This window comes from Salvelinus sp. IW2-2015, linkage group LG4q.1:29, assembly GCF_002910315.2.
Source record: "Salvelinus sp. IW2-2015 linkage group LG4q.1:29, ASM291031v2, whole genome shotgun sequence".
Classification (NCBI taxonomy): domain Eukaryota; kingdom Metazoa; phylum Chordata; class Actinopteri; order Salmoniformes; family Salmonidae; genus Salvelinus; species Salvelinus sp. IW2-2015.
The window spans coordinates 90,404,632-90,417,412 of NC_036842.1; the positions used below are offsets into that span (position 1 = coordinate 90,404,632).

Here is a 12,781-nt window from a genome sequence, read left to right on the forward strand (position 1 = left end):
TCTATGGACACCAACCTACATAAGATATATGGACACCACATAACAGAATATATATGGCCACCACACTTGACAAGATCTATGGCCACCACCACTACATAGAGCTATGGCCATCACACTACATAAGATCATGGCCACCACACTACATAAGATCTATGGCCACCACACTGCATAAGATCTATGGCCACCAACCTACATAGATATATGGACACCACACTACATAAGATCTATGGCCTCACACTGCATAAGATCTATGGCCACCACACTACATAAGATCTATGGCCACCACACTACATAAGATCTATGGCCACCACACTACATAAGAACTATGGCCACCACACTACATAAGATCTATGGCCACCACACTACATAAGATCTATGGCCCCACACTACATAAGATCTATGGCCATCACACTACATAAGATCTATATCCATCACACTACATAAGATCTATGGCCTCCACACTACATAAGATCTATATCCATCACACTACATAAGATCTATATCCATCACACTACATAAGATCTATGGCCTCCACACTACATAAGATCTATATCCATCACACTACATAAGATCTATATCCATCACACTACATAAGGCCAATGGACTTGGTAGAGGTGACATACCCGTCTTTAGATGGAGGATATTCACATTCCTCTCCCTTGGGTAGACAGCACTGGGATACAGCTCACAAATAGGGACAGTGGGAGGGTCAGTCTGTCCCTTCACTGTTCCCCAAATAGAGAGAGGTAGATGGAGGGAGGGAGAGAGAGAAAGGGGAGGATGAGAAGGAGAGGAGGACAAGGGGAAGAGGGCAAAGAGGGGTCAGATAGAGAGAGGGAGATGGAGGGAGGGAGAGAGAGAGAGGGAGGATGAGAAGACAGGAGGACAAGGGGAAGAGGGCTAAGAAGGGTCAGATAGAGAGAGGGGGGGAGAGAGAGGGGAGGATGAGAAGAGAGTGAGGAACAAGGGAAGAGGGCAAAGAGGGGTCGGATAAGAGAGGGAGGAGAGAGAGGGGAGGAGGGAGAAGGAGAGGAGGACAAGGGGAAGAGGGCAAAGAGGGGTCAGATAGAGAGAAGGAGATGGAGGAGGGAGAGAGAGAGAGGGGAGGATGAGAAGACAGGAGGACAAGGGGAAGAGGGCAAAAGAGGGGTCAGATAGAGAGGGGAGATGGAGGGAGAGAGAGAGAGAGGGAGGATGAGAGAGAGGAGGACAAGGGGAAGAGGGCAAAGAGGGGTCAGATAGGGAGAGAGAGAGGGAGGATGAGAAGAGAGGAGGACAAGGGGAAGAGGGCAAAGAGGGGTCAGATAGAGAGAGGGAGAGAGAGAGAGGGGAGGATGAGAAGAGAGGAGGACAAGGGAAGAGGGCAAAGAGGGGTCAGATAGAGGAGAGGAGAGAGGAGAGAGGGGAGGATGAGAAGAAGGGAGGACAAGGGGAAGAGGGCAAAGAGGGGTCAGATAGAGAGAGGGAGGAGAGAGAGGGGAGGATGAGAAGAGAGGAGGACAAGGGAAGAGGGCAAAGAGGGGTCAGATAGAGAGAGGGAGGGAGAGAGAGGGGAGGATGAGAAGAGAGGAGGACAAGGGGAAGAGGGCAAAGAGGGGTCAGATAGAGAGAGAGAGAGGAGAGAGAGAGAGGGGAGGATGAGAAGAAGAGAGGACAAGGGGAAGAGGGCAAAGAGGGTCAGATAGAGGAGGAGGGAGAGAGAGGGGAGGATGAGAGAGAGAGGGACAAGGGGAAGAGGGCAAAGAGGGGTCAGATAGAGAGAGGGAGGGAGAGAGAGGGGAGGATGAGAAGAGAGGAGGACAAGGGGAAGAGGGCAAAGAGGGGTCAGATAGAGAGAGGAGGGAGAGAGAGGGGAGATGAGAAGAGAGAGAGACAAGGGGAAGAGGGCAAAGAGGGGTCAGATAGAGAGAGGGAGGGAGAGAGAGGGGAGGATGAGAAGAGAGGAGGACAAGGGGAAGAGGGCAAAGAGGGGTCAGATAGAGAGAAGGAGGGAGATGAGGATGAGAAGAGAGAGGAAGAGAGAGGTTAGCGTCTGCAGATGTGCAACACATTGTTGCTATTAGCAACACATGGTCCCATATGGTCGCAACACATGGTACAGGGTGTATGGGAGAGAGGTTAGCGTCTGCAGATGTGCAACACATTGTTGCTATTAGCAACACATGGTACATGGTGTATGGGAGAGAGGTTAGCGTCTGCAGATGTGCAACACATTGTTGCTATTAGCAACACATGGTACATGGTGTATGGCAATAAAAGCTTAGACACCTGCTACACCTGCATAACACCATGTATATAACTATCCCTAACCCTGATATTTAACACGGGTCTAAATACTTACGTAAATGTGATATTTCAGTTTTATATTTTGAATACATTTGCTACATTTTATAAAACCCTGTTTTTGCTTTGTCATTATGGGGTATTGTGTGCAGATTGATGAGAGGGGTTTAAAAAATCTATTTCATCCATTTCAGAATAAGGCTGTAACGTAACAAAATGTGGAAAAAGTTCACAGGTCTGAATACTTCCCGAATGCACTCTTATCACTAATACAGGTGCAGTGACAGTCTAGTAGGGGAAACCTCTTCTCAAGCAAAATAACTAATCAAGTCGAGACATATAAACACGGRCTTCATCTGTAAAAGCCACTGAAGGTTCTGAAGCGGTAACAAAAGGAAGTCAAACAATGCAGAGGGAGAAACCATGCCAAGTACGACAACGACAACAAACTCACCTCCCTTCTTCTTCRTCRTCTTCTTCTTCTTCTTCCCTGCTGAGTTTTCACCCTCTTCTCCATCTGTCYAAAACATACACTTTTTAGATTCTCTTAACCGAACGTGACATAACGTGGTCAGTCACAATTCACGTACGCTTGTAATTAACTGTTCGCACTTAAGAAGTTACTGTAATGGGCAGCAGCAGCAGACGCCAACTCACGTCACAGGTCAAATTATAKATTTGTTTAGGTTTATTAAGGGCCAAATCGGGACTTCAAGATCTGTACGAGAACGATAAGGATGATAAAGTGAAAGAGGAACTGAGAAGTGGTTCAGTCAGTCACGTTGGCCACTAGAATGCTAGCAGGTGATGTAGCTAGTTGGTGAACGCACAACACTAAATGACACCAAACTCATGTCGCAGGTCACATGTTGAGTTTGAGTATGAGAAGGACAATGGTGAATGAGGATGATAATGATGAAGTCATAGACTCATACCCTCCTCTCCATCATCCTCCTTATCTATGTCCTCGGGCAGGGCTTGCTGCTCCAACTGTTCCGTCACATCACCAACACCTCCTCCCGTATCTCCATCCCCCTCAGGACTCATTTGTCCCTGCCTGCAAAGTCATACACGCACACAATCAAACACACACACACCACACACACAACACAACACACACACACAACACACACACACACATGCAACACACACACACATACCCAAATGCACGTGTGTGCGCAACACACACACACACACACTTAAAGTGGGTAAATTGATACATTTTGAGAAAGTGCATCTACTGTGAACAGAACTTGGCAGGAGCAATGCATAATTTGTATCTATACCTGGAATCAATATCCCAAGGGCATATGTAGGTACCCTGCAGCATTATGCCATGCCATCTATAGCCCTTCAGAAACAGGACTATATAGATACATAGTTTAACACACACCAGAAAATAATACCATGCCCACATGTGTTTTTACAAGATAATGTATAGCCTATGCTTGTCACATAGTTTTGTCAGCAATTCATTTAGTGCTAAACGCATGTTTTTTTCTTCTCCCTAGTGGAGCTCTTTTAACAGGCACGAAGACAAGTGCTGAAAAGTCCTTTAATATGACTGTCATGTCATCGCTGCAACATTCTTCAATTTTCGAATTTGACAGCATTCCATTAAACCAATAGAAGAAGCGATTTCAAGCCTCGAGAGAGGCATTGTCCCGTTTCCAGATGTGCATCTCCCCTTTAGCCCTCATAACGGCACCGGTACCCGTTCACTTCCAGGTGCGGGACAGCCGTGACAGCTGCGGCAGAACATTAGCACTTTCTGACAGGTAGTAGAGTCCCATGCTTCTCATTTTTACTGGTCTTTTTACGCTGTGGCACAACAGGGGACCCCTCAATAATGCGCTATGTCCAAAACGGGAATTTATCCTCACTATCATGCATTCTTTCTTACCTGGGACAGCGGTCTTATTCTTTTTCTTTTTTCTTCTCTTTTTCTTCCCTGTTTCCGAGGGCTCCGCGTCCTCTTTCGCTTCGTTTTCGTCGGCGTCCCCATTGAGAACTTCGGGCGCCTCCGGTTCAGGCTGCACTATCTCGAGCTCCGCCATCATCGGCGTTCGGAATGAAGTGACGCATAAACTGCTGGGAGCCTCCAGTGGCCACATTCTGAAACTGTGCTCGAGGCAGACAGGCAGCTGAGCCAATAATGAGCTATTAGGCACTTTGTGCAGCTGCTTGACCTCAATAGAGAAAACTAAGCCCGTCCTATCTTCATTTCTCAAGTGACAAGATAGGAGTGTAGTGCTTAAACTCTGGAGAGTATATGCTACTAACTTTTATTGAGGCTGTTCGTCTTTCATCATAATAGGCCTATTTCAAGGTTATAGTAGGAGAGGAACTATTATGTATAATCTAAGTCAAATAGATGATCATGTTGTCATTTACAAATCGACACAAATCGACACAGTGACACTAGTTGCTCAATATAATATAATTAGACATGTATAAACAATAAGAAAAGCAGCCATTTAAAAGGCTACATAAAATATAAATCATGAGCCAATAGCCTGGCATGGGGACACTACTGATCTCCTCACTCAGTGAATGGTCCATAACGGAAGCAGGCCAGAATCGAATAACCACTTTCTCTGTAAACAATTCTCATCCAATTATGTCCCCAAGCCTTTCATCTCAAGTTACTGCGCTCGCTCTGCGCACTGGGTGACCGCGACCACCTTGTGCCGCATTACTCGTTTTTGCAAAATATCAAGCGATCAAGCCGCAATCTATTTTTAGAAGCCGAACGAGGCGGTGGTTTGTATTGTCGGTGTTATGCTTTCAGATTGTTGCCATGAGTCGATCATTTATGGTGCGTAAACTCATTTGGAGACGGGCCGGGCGCAGTGTGTGTATCCAAGCAACAAGCTTCAGCAAACTCAAAGGGATAAAGGTTACATTTACAGTAGATGAACGGGGAGGTGGATTGTCGAACATTATTCAGGCACCCAGTGCAAGCTTAGAGATTCTGCTGGGATTCATATTTTTGTCTTTAACACCAGATGTAGATCATGTGGGGAGTTAATCAACACTTTTATGGAATGTATAACTGAGTGGAATTATTTACAAARGATGATGACAGATTTTAGACCCGGACCTCTCTATTTCTTTGATCAGGTAACCAATAAATATACTATTTATTATTAACTATATCATGCAACAGAGGAAACTGGGATAATGGATAATAATTTTCACAACTTCTTCAGCCAACAGGACGGGGACGTAAGAAGCGCCCCAGAATGCCCTTGGAGCATTGCTTTGATCTAGCAAATGGGGGCGTGCGCTTGGCAACAATCAGAAGGTAGGCTAAACTCATATAGACTTTATACATGTTAGACCGTGCTGGACTGGGCAATTCCAGTCATCGGCGGCCTGATTGGTGTACCACCTTTCTTCCTATCCCTAGCAAACACAGCTGATTTAACTACTTGCATTTTTAACCGAATATCATGATTAGTTGATTATTAAATTCTGGTGTGGGGCTGGGACAAAACTGTGACATCAATCAGGCCCCGAGGACTGGAGTTGCCCAGGCCAGAATTATATGTCTGTTTTGTGTGTGCTTGACTTATGATTTATAAGTTAACAAACCTTAATTTCAATATTTTCTATTCTAATTTATACTCTATGCGCTCACAGTGAGTGTGTTAACGATGACAAATATGAAGCAAAGAATGAAGACAATGCACACAAAGTGCAAWATAATCCCTCTACCACTGGTAAACCAGATACCTGGCCCTCTATCAACGGAGCGTTGGACATGGGTGGTGATGAGAGGAATCCAGAGGCCGCGGCGGTGCCAGCAGACTGGTTGGATGACATGGACCCGATGGATGCATACAAGCATATGGCCCCTCAGTTGTTGAGCGAGTTGGGGAGTGTGCTTTTGCAGTATGAAGGGAGTGAGGAGGGATGTATTCCACACGGCCTCGTGAACGTTCTGAATTACTCATGGAAGGATTTGACCGCAGGGGCAGTTTATGTCAAACCATCTTGGAAGTTGGGTGTCGGCAGCGGGAGTGGTGATGGCGGGAAACCTCGCAAGTCGAAGGGCTCCATGAATTTCGATGAGACTCTTCGGCAGATGGCGGGAAAGAGAAGGACAAAACAGAAACKGTCCAAGATGGAAAATGGGTCTGAGAGACAGCCTCAAGACTCCAATTTGCGCAAAAGATCCTCAGTTTCCCATGCACAAAAAGGTGAACCCTCAACATGAACTCGTCATCACTCACCCACTGCATTAGTTGACATCTTTTCRAATAGGAAGTCAAATTATGACTTTGAAAAAAGTCTCACATTTACACAGTACAATTCCACAGGCCATCTACTTTAATTAACCAAACTCACCATGGCCACTTTAGACCTGGGATAAGTAATGAAAATGGTCATAAACATTAAAACACCTATATTAAGTCATTGCTGTCAAACTTTTAAGACATTCCTGCTCGTGGGAGAGGCTAGGTTGGTTTACAGGAGAGATTGTTGGTCTACAGGCCACAGGTGTTTATAAAAGGCCTTAGTCAGTTAATCAGTTAAAACCAGTTCCTGCCTTTTGACTTTCCCTGCTTAATAATTCACTCACACTCATCTGGGGTATTATGGGTGTTACTGAGACAATGGGTGGATGATTCTCTTTGATTAGCTCTTCCTTAGTTCTATAAGTGATCCCTCTAACAATACACAAAGTCTATGTGTTCAGGAAAATACTTTAGACTAGGTTCAGGAAGTCTATGAAGTCTAGTGTTCAGGAAATACATGAAGTCTAGTGTTCAGGAAATACATGTAGTCTAGTGTTCAGGAAATACATGTTAGGCTAGTGTTCAGGAATACATGTAGCCTAGTGTTCAGGAAATACATGTAGGACTAGTGTTCAGGAATAACATGTAGGCTAGTGTTTCAGGAATAAACATGTAGGCTAGTGTTCAGGAAATACATTGAGTCTAGTGTTTCAGGAAATACATGTGTAAGCTGTGTTCAGGAAATACATGTAGCTAGTGTTCAGGAATAATGTAGTCTAGTGTTCAGGAAATACATGTAGGTCTAGTGTTCAGGAAATACATGGTAGTTAGTGTTCAGGAAATACATGTAGCCTAGTGTTCAGGAAATACATGAAGTCTAGTAGTTCTAGATGTGTTCAGGAATACATGTAGGCTAGTGTTCAGGAAATACATGTAGGCCTAGTGTTCAGGAAATACATGTAGCCTAGTGTATCAGGAATACATGTATGCTAGTGTTCAGGAAATACATGTAGAGCTAGTGTCTTTTGTACCAAGTTGACATTCCCATCAAGCTGTTTTTCAACAATTTCCTTCCAGCTCATGTGGCCACAACTATAAGTTTCTCCATCTCTTCAAAAACCTATGAAGAGCAAGGTAGGACATTACCACACACCTTATGTTACTCCTAGACATTTCTATGCAGACAATATACCTGATTAGGGGCTCCCAAGTGACGAAGGGGTCTAAGGCACTGCATCTCAGTGCTATAGGCATCACTACAGACACCCTGGTTCGAATCTGGTATTGTGATTGGGTGTCCCATAGGGGCGGCTCACGATTGGCCCAGCGTCGTCCAGGTTTGGCCGGTGTAGACCGTCATTGTAAATAAGAATTTGATCTTAAAACTGACTTGCCTAGTTTAAAAATAATTAAATGTTAAAAAATGTACGGTACAGAGCAGTAGTAGTGCTGCCTCAGCTTTATCAGCTCTAGCAACTGAGCCACAGCTGGAACCCAAAGCCAAGGTCGTGGGTTCAATTCCCGCAGGGAGAACACACACTCATAAAATAAATGTATGCGCTCACTGTACTGCAAGTAACTTTGGATGAAAAGCAATTTGCTAAGTGGCACGTGTTATCTTATCATTTGACTTAGTGTGTGGTAGATGGACATTTAGTGTACCCACATTGTGCCCTTGACCAATGCACTTAACCTCACAACATGCTCTCCATTCAGGGGCCGCTGACTACACTACGGCTTGACACTGTGCTTCTATTTACTGTGTGTGTGTGTGATGTGCGCTATCAGCGAGGGGGGGGGGGGGGMMRAGAACAAAAATACCCATTATACGCTGTAGCCTATGGACAATAAAGTTGTATTGTATGGTACATGCAGGTTGGATCGTCCAGCCTAAGGAGCCAATCCATGAGGAACCTCAGTGGACTAAGCTGTGTCGTTGGGTGGTAGAGAGGCTACAACTGGCTAAGATACCCATGTATGAACGTCTATTCTATTCTATTATGTTGTAGAGATCCTCACTATGTTATTAGCCATGTTACAATCCCCACCAAAACAGGTTCATCGCATTGGTACGATGCGTGTTTGACATTCATGCCAGCGACCTGGGTTCACTTCCCTGCTGTTGCCTCTACAATATTGTATTCTATTTCCACAGCTTTTCCTGCAACACAACATATCCCCATGTCACCCTAATGGCTCTTTTTCAATTCCTTTGTGTGTGCCAATTTGTCCATGTGTATGACTTCAGTATGATACAGTATGACTTCATTTAGAAAACAGACAACGGAGCAGGCAGAGAGTGGGCTGAACCAACCACCCATCCTCCGTCACTATGGGGATGCCAAGCCACACCTTAAACACCAGAAGAAGACAGGAGGAGGAAGCGGAGGAGGAGGCAAGACCTGGCCTTACCCTCAGATACCAGAGGTGAACCAGGAGGACCAGGATTCACCGCGGCAGAAACTACACTACAGGATCAATGATGGTTCCTCCTTCCTATAGTATCCTTTCTCACGTTTCCAACTAAAGCTGTTTCATTCCAGGATGTTACTTCGCTACTGACCTCATTCACTAATCTTCACAGATCTGACAGCACTAGGTATGGGAAAGCTATATGAGAGAAACTAGAAACCAGTTGTCTGAGATCTGTGAAGGCAAGGAATGAGGGCAGTGGGGAGAGGAACATCTTCCTAAAATTAAACTCAACACTGATGTTTAAATCTCTAATATCMAAATCTAAATGTGTTAATCTAGCCGTCACCTTGACCCTTCCCAGCTACCCGTCTGGTTTTGTAGCAGTGTGTCAGAGCCACTCTGGTCTGTCCTGTGGAGGGTTCTATACTAACGTGTTCAGTGACCAACTCAGCCCTGTTACACTGGCCAGCATCACCGCAGTAGGACAGGGCACCGTCACACACCCACTCAGGTAAACACATGGTAAATGGTTAAAGATTGAACAGAATTTTCAAACAATAAAGTTAACAGAAATAGGGGCACTAATAACAGTATGTACAGTATCTGACTCGAACGACCTATTTATTTGTACTAATGAATGAATTGAGCTGAGCTAGGTTCCTGGTTCAGCTAAGGCTGACGCATGCTTCCCAGTCGAAACAGTTCACTCATATATAATCATAACAGTTTGTGACGTTTTTGTTCATTTTGGTCTCCGGCTGCCCCCCCCCCCCCCCCCGGCTGTTCTTGCACACAACACTGTTTCTTGAGGCAAGTCGAAGTTCAGTAGCCGATGTCTACGATGATTGGTCAACAGTACTACTCCTAGTAGGAGTGGGAACATGAAGTGTTTCTTGTCATTCAACGAGAGACGATTAGTTGTAATGCTTTTTTTTTTTCACTTGAGAAATACTGCACCAAACATCTTAGCTAGATGTAAAATTGCTTGACTAAGACCTCTACAAAAAATGTCAAAATGAATGACAGATGTCTTGATTTATCTTAGATTATCTTGGACTATTTTGAGGAAGTGGTTTCTGGCTATGTTGTTGCTACGGTGGCTCAAGAGGGTCTAACAATAGTAATATTAATATTACTAGTAGTAATAGTAATGTATTTTCTTGTTTTTAAAGCGAAGATCTTTCGGGAGTATGCGAGCACAGACAGCCTAGCCAAGTTCTGCTAGAAGCAAACCAAACCTCTGTATGAGGAAGCCTTCAATTGGATCAGTGGATTACTACTGGTTAGTTCGAGGCGTAGATCACATGAAAGGATCTTTTAACACAGGAGGTTGGTGGAACCTTAATTGAGGAGGACGGGCTCGTGGTAATGGCTGGAACGGAATCGGTGGAATGGTATTAAATACATCAAACACGTGGTTTCCATGGTTTCCATTTGATGCCATTCCATTGGCTCCGTTCCAGACATTATTATGAGCCGTCCTCCTCTCAACAGCCTCCACTGGTCTTTAATCAATGGATCCCCAGGGATTATGTTAGCTGGCAGTAAACACTGTGTGCTGATTGTGAGTATGTCTGCTGTGAGTAAAGCAGACATAGATGGATCTAATTGTGACCTGTTGTGAACTGTTGTTGTCTGTAGTGGGACTGTTACTGCTGTGTGGGATCAGCGTGGTGGGATGACGTGTGACCCAGAAGGAGCTGTCACTAAGGAATGGATCTGGCAGACTGGGGTTAAGGAGAGGATAGTCATTCAGGTGAGGACCAGGGTTCCATGGGGTCAACTTAATTTCAGTTCAGTCAATACAGGATGTAGCTCAACGTGAATGAGCAAATTTCCGTTCATAGTTGTCTTTTTAATCTGACCTCACCTAATATAAGGTAAAGTAAAGAAACCAAGAGTAAGCTAATTAAGCAATAAGGCCCGAGGAGGTGTGGTGTACGGTCTGATATACCGCGGCTGTCAGCCAATCAGCATTCAGGGCTTGACCCACCCAGTTTATAATAGGCTATAGTCCAGTTTAGTCTACAACTACTGTTTGTAATCCCCATCTCTGTAAGGCCCTTCACTGACAAGCTCAGTCAAGAAGAAGAGGAAGTCCCAGTTGCTGGGCAACACCGTCATATGATAGCCTCTGGGACAGCGGTACGGGGGCTTGTAACAAAGCAGGGGATGTGGGGCATGACGATGTTACCCACTGATACTGTGATACTCCAACTACGTCATCATGGCTGATCGGTCCATTTCAGTTCTAAAGTGGGCTATTGCCTCTATTGTAATCATAACTTTGAATAGAGGAACAGCCATCCAGTACATTTATCATAAGAGGTGAGAATTTATTTATGCCAATTAGGAATAAACGGTAAAATGTACAAATTCGTTTCATATTTCTTTTTAATCTGACCTCACCTAATATAAGGTAAGTAAAGAAACCAAATAAGCTAAAAAATATAACACATAAGCCCAGGAGGTTTACGGTCTATATACCGTCGTCCAGCCATCACATTCAGGGCTTACCCACCAGTTTATAATAGGCTATCCAGTTTAGTCTACAACTACTGGTTTGTAATCCCAATCTCTGTAAGGCCCTTCACGTACAAGCCTCAGTCAAGAGAAGAGGAGAGTCCCAGTGCTGGCAACACCGTCATATGATAGGCCTCTCTGACAGCTACGGCTTGTAACAAAGCAGGGATTCTGGGTGACGATGTTACCCACTGATACTGTGGATTACTCCACTATGTCATCATGCTGATCGGTCCATTTCAGTTCTAAAGTGGGTATTGCCTCTATTGTATATCATAACTTGAATAGAGGAACCCATCCAGTACATTTATCATAAGAGGTGAGAATATTATTTATGCCATTAGGAATCTCTCTTGTGGTTAGTTAGGATAAGATATGTTGAAATCGGGATTAGGATATGATTAAGATAGGGTTTAGTTAGGAAAATGGTTTAGTTAGATTAAGATAGATTAAGATAGGGTTAGTTAGGATTAAGATAAGGTAGTTAGGATTAAGATAGGATTTAATAGAATTAGATAGGGTTAGTTAGGATTAAGATAGGTTTAAGTTAGAGATTAAGATAGGGTTTAGTTAGGATTAAAAGGTTTAGTTAGAATTATAGATATATATTAAGCGAAGTGCAATTCCATAACTTTTCGTTATATTCTTATTTTTTTCCAGGTGTCTGATCGGATCTAGTACGGATGTTGAGCGGTACGCTGTACCACCCTCAGCTTTAAGAGTCAGAATGAGATTGTCCAGCTCCCACTGTCCCCCTGCACACACACCCAACTAAAGAACGGTGAGAACACTGTGATGATGAGATGATGATATATTAGAGCTATTTCAGGCTTAATGTGTTGTGATGGCTGGTGATGGCCAAATCTATTGGTAAACGGTTGCTGACTGGTGAATCTGATTGGTGAACGATTGGTGACTAGTGAATCTGATTGGTGAATGGTTGGTGATGGTGAATCTGACTGGTGAACGGTTGGTGACTGGTGAATCTGATTGTGGAACGGTTGGTGACTAGTGAATCTGATTGGTGAACGGTTGGTGACTGGTGAATCTGACTGGTGAACGGTTGGTGACTTAGTGAATCTGATTGGGTGAACGGTTGTGACTAGATCTGTGGTGAATGGTGGTGATTGAATCTGACTGGTGAACGGTTGGTGAACTGGTGAATCTGATTGGTGAACGGTTGGTGACGAGTGAATCTGACTGGTGAAGCGGTTGGTGACTAGTGAATCTGATTGGTGAACGGTTGGTGAGTGGTGAATCTGATTGGTGAACGGTTTGATGGTGAATCTGATTGGTGAAGTGGTGACTGGTGAAAT

At 44.3% G+C, this 12,781-nt stretch overlaps 1 protein-coding gene and 1 long non-coding RNA gene across 2 annotated transcripts in view; one reads left to right on the plus strand and one right to left on the minus strand.

The window, feature by feature from the left end:
• Positions 1-568: 568 nt before the first annotated feature.
• Positions 569-3,334, minus strand: LOC139022552 (uncharacterized). Its single transcript, XR_011479746.1, has 3 exons — positions 3,219-3,334; positions 2,738-2,800; positions 569-725 (listed from the first exon to the last, which is right to left on the minus strand). It is a non-coding gene; the product is annotated as an uncharacterized lncRNA (long non-coding RNA).
• A 1,695-nt stretch (positions 3,335-5,029) lies between these two features.
• The window catches only part of LOC111962799 (uncharacterized), an 8,169-nt gene continuing 417 nt past the window's right edge, over positions 5,030-12,781 (plus strand). Inside the window, exons 1-8 of the mRNA XM_023986124.2 lie at positions 5,030-5,406; positions 5,496-5,590; positions 5,929-6,488; positions 7,605-7,661; positions 8,403-8,502; positions 8,801-9,028; positions 9,304-9,453; positions 10,584-10,698. Of these exons, the coding sequence (XP_023841892.1) occupies positions 5,326-5,406; positions 5,496-5,590; positions 5,929-6,488; positions 7,605-7,661; positions 8,403-8,502; positions 8,801-9,028; positions 9,304-9,453; positions 10,584-10,698 (1,386 nt within the window). The 5' untranslated portion in view covers positions 5,030-5,325. The remainder of the gene's footprint in view (positions 5,407-5,495; positions 5,591-5,928; positions 6,489-7,604; positions 7,662-8,402; positions 8,503-8,800; positions 9,029-9,303; positions 9,454-10,583; positions 10,699-12,781) is intronic.